This window comes from Triticum dicoccoides, chromosome 6B (genome assembly GCF_002162155.2).
Source record: "Triticum dicoccoides isolate Atlit2015 ecotype Zavitan chromosome 6B, WEW_v2.0, whole genome shotgun sequence".
NCBI classification, from domain to species: domain Eukaryota; kingdom Viridiplantae; phylum Streptophyta; class Magnoliopsida; order Poales; family Poaceae; genus Triticum; species Triticum dicoccoides.
The window spans coordinates 524,069,351-524,077,345 of record NC_041391.1 but is presented as its reverse complement, the minus strand read 5'-3'; the positions used below and the strand labels follow the sequence as shown (position 1 = coordinate 524,077,345).

General features: G+C 45.0%; 2 protein-coding genes across 2 annotated transcripts in view; both read left to right on the top strand.

The window, feature by feature from the left end:
* Window positions 1-4,314: 4,314 nt before the first annotated feature.
* On the top strand, window positions 4,315-6,679 carry LOC119323121 (UDP-N-acetylglucosamine transferase subunit ALG14 homolog). The gene is made up of 5 exons (XM_037596699.1): window positions 4,315-4,706; window positions 5,657-5,799; window positions 5,884-6,033; window positions 6,113-6,172; window positions 6,411-6,679. Exons 1-5 carry the CDS (start codon window positions 4,547-4,549, stop codon window positions 6,585-6,587), a joined length of 690 nt encoding a protein of 229 aa, XP_037452596.1. The 5' UTR covers window positions 4,315-4,546; the 3' UTR covers window positions 6,588-6,679.
* A 987-nt stretch (window positions 6,680-7,666) lies between these two features.
* Window positions 7,667-7,995, top strand: part of LOC119323120 (chaperone protein DnaJ-like) — a 2,515-nt gene continuing 2,186 nt past the window's right edge. The window contains exon 1 of the mRNA XM_037596698.1: window positions 7,667-7,902. Within this exon, the coding sequence (XP_037452595.1) occupies window positions 7,870-7,902 (33 nt within the window). The 5' untranslated portion in view covers window positions 7,667-7,869. The remainder of the gene's footprint in view (window positions 7,903-7,995) is intronic.

The window sequence follows — 7,995 nt, the reverse complement described above, 5'->3', positions numbered from 1 at the left end:
CTGGCGGCAACGTGGCGCGGCGGCGGCGGCGGATCTGGCGGCGGCGGCGGGCGCGGTTTAGGGTTAGGGTTTCGGCGAGGTGGGCAGGCGGGGCGGGCGGCTGGGCCTGGGGGGGCTCGGGGCAGTGCTATTTAAAGGCGCCCCCGGGCGGAGTCCCGCTCGGGCACGGCCCGTAGGTCGGTTGCGTTTTTTTTTAATAATTCCGCGCAGAAGAAAAAGAAAAAGAAATACTAAACGGACTCCAAAAATCCCGAAATAAATTTTCCCCGGCTTCTAAAATCAAGCCGGACAAGATGAACACTTATTTGGGGCCTAAATGCAATTTTGAAAACCGCACATTTTTCCTAAATTCAAATAAAAGGCGAAAAACTCCAAATAAATCTTATTTGATTTTTTATTAAATCTTCATTATTTCTTTATTTTGGGAAAGTCATTTTATTCCCTCTCTGAATTTTCAGTAGTAGAAATAATTGAAGATAAAATAAATAAAATCAATGATCCTATTTTCAAAATTTGAGAAAAACTCAAATAAGAAAATAATGAAATCCCCAACTCTCTCCGTGGGTCCTTGAGTTGCATAGAATTTCTAGGATCGAGCCAAAGATGCAACAAAATATGATATGCAATGATGATCTATGTATAACATTCCAAATTGAGAATTTGGGATGTTACATATGGCAACCATGTCCTGGAAATCATGTTGTTAGACAACGGTGAACATTCGAACTATGAAGAAGGGATGGCGGGCCCAGATTCCAACAAATGGCTTGAAGCCATGCAATCCGAGATAGGATCCACGTATGAAAACAAAGTGTGGACTTTGACAGACTTGCCCGATGATCGACGAGCGATAGAAAACAAATGGATCTTTAAGAAGAAGACGGACGCATATGGTAATGTTACCATCTATAAAGCTCGACTTGTCGCTAAGGGTTATCGACAAGTTCAAGGGGTTGACTACGATGAGACTTTCTCTCCCGTAGCGAAGCTGAAGTCCGTCAGAATCATGTTAGCAATTGCCGCATACTATGATTATGAGATATGGCAGATGGACGTCAAAATGGCATTCCTTAACGACTATCTTAAGGAAGAACTGTATATGATGCAGCCGGAAGGTTTTGTCGATCCAGAGAATGCTAACAAGATATGCAAACTCTAGCGATCCATTTATGGGCTGGTGCAAGCATCTCGGAGTTGGAACATTCGCTTTGATGAGATGATCAAAGCGTTTGGGTTTATGCAGACTTTGGAGAAGCCTACGTTTACAATAAAGTGAGTGGGAGCTCTGTAGCATTTCTCATATTATATGTGGATGACATACTTTTGATGGGAAATGATATAGAACTTTTGGACAGCATTAAGGCCTACTTGAATAACTGTTTTTCAATGAACGACCTTGGAGAAGCTACTTACATATTAGGCATCAAGATCTATAGGGATAGATCGAGACGCCTCATAGGTCTTTCACAAAGCACATACCTTGATAAGATATTGAAGAAGTTCAAATATGGATCAGTCCAAGAAAGGGTTCTTGCCTGTATTGCAAGGTATGAGATTGAGCTCGGCTCAATGCCCGACCACGGCAGAAGATATAGAAGAGATGAGTGTCATCCCCTATGCCTCAGCCATAGGGTCTATTATGTATGCCATGCTGTGTACCAGACCTGATGTAAACCTTGTCGTAAGTTTGGTAGGAAGGTACCAAAGTAATCCCGGCAAGGAACACTGGACATCGGTCAAGAATATCCTAAAGTACCTGAAGAGGACTAAGGATATGTTTCTCGTTTATGAAGGTGACGAAGAGCTCGTCGTAAAAGGTTACGTCGATGCTAGCTTCGACACAGATCTGGATGACTCTAAGTCACAAACCGGATACGTGTATATTTTGAATGGAGGGGCAGTAAGCTGGTGCAGTTGCAAGCAGAGCGTCGTGGCAGGATCTATATGTGAAGCGGAGTACATGGCAGCCTCGGAGGCAGCGCATGAAGCAATCTGGATGAAGGAGTTCATCACCGACCTAGGAGTCATACCCAATGCGTCGGGGCCAATCACCCTCTTCTGTGACAACACTGGAGCTATTGCCCTTGCCAAGGAGCTCAGGTTTCACAAGAAGACCAGGCACATCAAGCGTCGCTTCAACTCCATTCGTGAAAATGTTCAAGATGGAGACATAGATATTTGCAAAGTACATACGGATCTGAATGTCGCAGATCCGTTGACTAAACCTTTTCCGCGAGCAAAACATGATCAACACCAGAACTCTATGGGTGTTCGATTCATCACAATGTAACTAGATTATTGACTCTAGTGCAAGTGGGAGACTGTTGGAAATATGCCCTAGAGGCAATAATAAAATGATCATTATTATATTTCCTTGTTCATGATAATTGTCTGTTATTCATGCTATAATTGTGTTATCCGAAAATCGTAATACATGTGTGAATAAATAGACCACAACATGTCCCTAGTAAACCTCTAGTTGACTAGCTCGTTGATCAACAGATAGTCATGGCTTCCTGACTATGGACATTGGATGCCATTGATAACGGGATCACATCATTAGGAGAATGATGTGATGGACAAGACCCAATCCTAAGCATAGCACAACATTGTGTAGTTCGTTTGCTAGAGCTTTTCCAATGTCAAGTATCTTTTCCTTAGACCATGAGATCGTGTAACTCCCGGATACCGTAGGAGTGCTTTGGGTGTGCCAAACGTCACAACGTAACTGGATGACTATAAAGGTATACTACAGGTATCCCTGAAAGTATCTGTTGGGTTGACACGGATCGAGACTGGGATTTGTCACTCCGTATGACGGAGAGGTATCTCTGGGCCCACTCGGTAATGCATCATCATAATGAGCTCAATGTGACAAAGTGTTTGGTCACGGGATCATGCATTACAGTACGAGTAAAGTGACTTGCTGGTAACGAGATTGAACAAGGTATTGGGATACCGACGATCGAATCTCGGGCAAGTAACGTACCGATTGACAAAGGGAATTGTATACGGGGTTACTCGAATCCTCGACATCGTGGTTCATCCGATGAGATCATCGTGGAACATGTGGGAGTCAACATGGGTATCCAGATCTTGCTGTTGGTTATTGATCGGAGAGTCGTCTCGGTCATGTCTGCATGTCTCCCGAACCCGTAGGGTCTACACACTTAAGGTTCGGTGACGCTAGGGTTGTAGAGATATTAGTATGCGGAAACCCGAAAGTTGTTCGGAGTCCCGAATGAGATCCCGGACGTCACGAGGAGTTCCGAAATGGTCCGGAGGTAAAGAATTCTATATAGGAAGTCCAGTTTCGGCCACCGGAAAAGTTTCGGGGGTCACTGGTATTGTACCAGGACCACTGGAAGGGTCCCGGGGGTCCACCGGGTGGGGCCACCTATTCCGGAGGGCCACGTGGGCTGAAAGAGGAAGGGAACCAGCCCCTGGTGGGCTGGTGCGCCCCCCCTTGGGCCTCCCCTGCGCCTAGGGTTGGAAACCCTAGGGGTGGGGGGGCGCCCCACTTGACTTGGGGGGCAAGTCCCCCCCTAGGCCGCCGCCCCCCCTTGGAGATTGGATCTCCAGGGACGGCGCACCCCCTAGGCCCCCTATATAAAGAGGGGGGAGGGAGGGCAGCCGCACCCTAGTCCCTGGCGCCTCCCTCTCCCCCCGTACCACCTCTCCTTCTCGCTGAACTTGGCGAAGCCCTGTCGAGATCGCTGCTGCTTCCACCACCACGCTGTCGTGCTGCTGGATCTTCATCAACCTCTCCTTCTCCCTTGCTGGATCAAGAAGGAGGAGACGTTTTCCCCAACCGTACGTGTGTTGAACGCGGAGGTGCTGTCCGTTCAGCACTAGGATCATCGGTGATTAGAATCACGACGAGTACGACTCCCTCAACCCCGTTCTCTTGAACGCTTCCGCTCGCGATCTACAAGGGTATGTAGATGCACTCCTCTCTCTCGTTGCTAGATGAACTCCATAGATTGATCTTGGTGAAGCGTAGAAATTTTTTATTTTCTGCAACGTTCCCCAACAAATTAAGAGGCGAGAGATGAGTGTGGTGACCAAGGAAGAAACAATGACAAGCATGAGAACCTAGGCAAAACACTTAAATTGGAAGGATCTCACCAATGCATGAAGAACTCTAGTTGCAAAATTATTAAATGAAGGATGCTTAGCACCAATAAATTAAACACCTATGTATTGAGGGATTTAGTTGCTAAATTTTTTAACGTGCTTAGCACCTCACCAATGCATTGGAAGTTTGGAACTAGCCTAACTGGGCTGGCCCAAATACGACGCCTCTCCCTCGCGGCCGACTCGTGCTCCCTCGGCACCACTAAAAAAAAAAAGACTCGTGCTCCCTCGGCCGACGCCGCCATCGGGAGCCGGCCGGCGAGCATCCCCATCAGTCCCCTCCCCTGCTCCGACGCCGCGCGCGGTTGCCGGTGAGACTGGGGATCTAGCGCCCTCACCGCCACCAGCTCTGCGCCGCTGTTGATCGGCAGCACGCACACGCAGATCTCATACCCCATCTCCACCGCTTATGGAGATGGGGTTCGACGCCTTCGCGGCAGCGTGTTGTGCTATTCCAGTACTCGTATCCGTTCTGGCCGTCCGCGTCGCGTACGTGCTTTGCCGCAGCGGCCTACCGCCGTCGAGGTCTCGTGCCCCCGGGCTGCGGTGTCTCATCGTCCTCGGGTCTGGTGAGTACATCCTGGCCTTCAAACTGAAATTGTCAATTTTACTACAGAGAACAATGTCCAAAGCGATGCCTTGAGTTGCACTTGCACCGAGATGACAGGGTAGTAAGTTCCAACGGGAATTGTTACCATGATCGACAATTACTCTCCTAACATTTGTGCAGTTGTGTTGCGGGTGCTACCAATTTGTAAATATTAGGGATAACACATTGCAATCTTTGACCAAGGATAAAATTCAGTCTACTCCCCATGCCATACGGGTCATTCATACACAGACCAAACCATCTTTTTAAAACGAGACACCTGGGTTATTTGCCAATTAGCTTGTATATATTGTACTTATTTATTTAGACATCTGGAAGTGTACTCCTTATGCAAGTTTGATGAAACACACCATCCAATCTGCTGCAACTGATTCTTGTCAGAGTTAAGAAATCACTTGTAGCTTTATAAAGCACCAGCTTATGTTCTCCACATGTTGTAGATTTCCTTTTCCTTTTTCTTGTATCTGGACTCGATATTGTACTGAGGTTTGCAAGCTAAAGATTCTACCTCCTCCCACTTCACTTGCAAATGATGCTGTTGTTGTCTTGTTGCCAATGTGCTGGTATAACTACCACCCTCACCATGGGATACATTTCATTCCAAGTTTTTGTCTCTGCATAGTTTGCACCGGTCTATGTCTGGTTCTAGTGCAAATATGATATTTATTTGTACAAATAATCATTTAGGACTAAGCAGGTGTATATTTGTTCTGAGAGCCCAATTATGTGTCCAAATGTTGTTATCTTCCTGTCAATACATTTGATCACAGTATACTTACATAAGCACAACTAGAAGTATCAGTTACGTATTCACCAAGAAACTATTAGGTTGTCTTTATGTAATCATAAACTACCCACAACAGAATGTATCATTACATTCACCTATTAATTTTCATGTTCGTTCTGCAGGAGGGCATACTGCAGAGATGATGAATATTGTAACTGAGCTTCAGAAGGAACGGTTTACGCCAAGGTACTATGTGGCTGCACTTACTGATAACATGAGCCTTCCAAAGGCACAGGTCTATGAGAAGTCATTGATTCATATGGAGGTCAGTTACCCTGCTTATATAAAATTATGATATTCTTTGCAAGTAATTCCAGTTTTGCGTATGACACCAATTATACCTTTTTAGGGTGATAGAGAAACGATCATCGAGAACGCCGAGTTCATGCAGATATATCGTAGCCGTGAAGTGGGCCAATCCTACATTACCTCTATTGCAACAACACTGTGTGCTATTTTGCATGCTATGTGGCTAATAATAAGAATCAGACCACAAGTGGTGTGCACTCTTCAAACTTATTAGCACCCATTATGCTATACAAGTGCAATTATACTAATTGCTTGCAACACCCTTGTAGATATTTTGCAATGGTCCCGGGACATGCATCCCTCTATGTGCGTCAGCTTTTCTTCTGAAGGTAACTTTACATCCTATGTTCTATATAGCTCAGTACAAGATTTATGTTCGAAGCACCACAACATTTGTAGTACCTTTTTGTTCATCATAGAACGAAAACTAGGACAGTAGGATGCCAATATTGTTATAAATCCGTGTTTGCCAGAAACCCAATGATAACACTGTTTTTTGTCCTGAATACCAAGTCAATGCAATGCTTAAAATTTTCTATCGAGTACTTAATTGCTATATTCTTGCAGGTGCTTGGTCTGGGATGGTCCTCCATTTTCTACATTGAAAGTATCGCAAGAGTGAAGAAGCTTTCGTTAAGTGGTTTACTGTTGTACAAGCTACGGATGGCCGATCAGTTCTTCGTGCAGTGGCCCCAGCTGCAACAAAAATACCCTAGAGCACAATATGCTGGTCGTTTGATGTGACGATTCACCGGTAAATGATATTTGGGACACCATCGTTTCCAACTCCGAAGTTCTTGAACATGCTGAGCTGCAGTTGAATACTTGAGTTGACACACCCTACACGCCTGTTTTGCCAGAAACTTTTTTACTTGTTGGTATAGGCTTGCACCTTTCTTAGGATATATATATATATATATATATATATATATATATATATATATATATATATATATATATATATATATATATATATACTCCTCAAAATTGTCTTTCAAGACTGACCTATTGGCTGGGAATAGAATGCCCCCCCTTTTAGATATACCCTGTAAGGCTGTGACTTTGCAGAGTTAAGTGTAAACCTCATCCTGTAAGTTCCAGCCACATTCTATTTTGTAAGTGTTGTGTCGTTCGGTACTTTTATCAGGACCTGGATCCTCTAACATACACAAGGGATGTTAGAGAAGCTACAGTACCCTAACTTTCCTTCTGTTAATCCATACACTTAAGGCTAAAATAACTTAAATTAATTTTTAAATTACAGATCTAGTATGCACATTTATAGTAATTATATACATACAAGTTGATGGTGATATAAAATTAATTTTGGATTTTTTATATCTACAGTAATTACCAAAAGTAAATAACCTGCTAATAGTCTGTAATATTCCTTCTTCATTTTACACTAGAGGTGCACTGTAGCACTGTGACTTCCCTTCTTTAAGTTAGAGGATCCGGCTCCCTTTTATCATGCCTCGTTGCTGGCCTCAAATGTCACAAGAGGGAAAACTGCTGTTTTTTTTTCCTTTTTTGACAACAGGGGAAGAATTGCTGTAATCTAAAGGATAATATTTGATTATCAGGATTTCTAAAATTAAATTATCAGGAAAGAAAGTGAATTTTCCCAGGAATACATTTGATGGCATACAAAAGCCCAAGTCTGCAGCGGCGAGCCACACACACGAGGCAAAAGCCCAGGCCTGCATCGGCGACAAAGTCAATCATCCCTCAAAAAAGAAAAACGCAATCGGGGACGCTCCGTGACACGAAAGGACACCGAGATCCACGTCACCACCTGCCCCTCTTTATCCACCACGGATTTCTTAAAAATAAACAGCGGAGAATAAAAAAGAGGAGAGGAGAGGGGAGAAGAAGAACACCCGTCGATCCCACCCACACCCACCCCCGGCCTCGCGATCCTCCCCTCCCTTGGGCAGGCCGAATCCGGACCCCCCAACGCGCGCAGCGGGACGAGGACCGACGGGCGGGGCACAGAGAGGCCGGGGGTGATGAATTGTTACGCTGCATGGACGGAGCAATCGAGGAGCCTCTCCACAAGGTGAGCAGAAACCATTCCGTAGGATAATCTCCGGTCGTTGTTCTTGCCGTCTTCAACAGAGAGAGAGAGAGAGAGAGAGAGAGAGAGAGAGAG

What these genes read in the sequence shown, in the direction of transcription:
- LOC119323121 (XM_037596699.1), top strand. Translation starts at nt 4,547, where the DNA reads ATGGAGATGGGGTTCGACGCCTTCGCGGCAGCGTGTTGTGCTATTCCA. An exon ending in TCTCATCGTCCTCGGGTCTG is followed by an intron (nt 4,707 to 5,656) that starts GTGAGTACATCC and finishes TTCGTTCTGCAG; the next exon opens with GAGGGCATACTGCAGAGATG. An exon ending in TAAGAATCAGACCACAAGTG is followed by an intron (nt 6,034 to 6,112) that starts GTGTGCACTCTT and finishes ACACCCTTGTAG; the next exon opens with ATATTTTGCAATGGTCCCGG.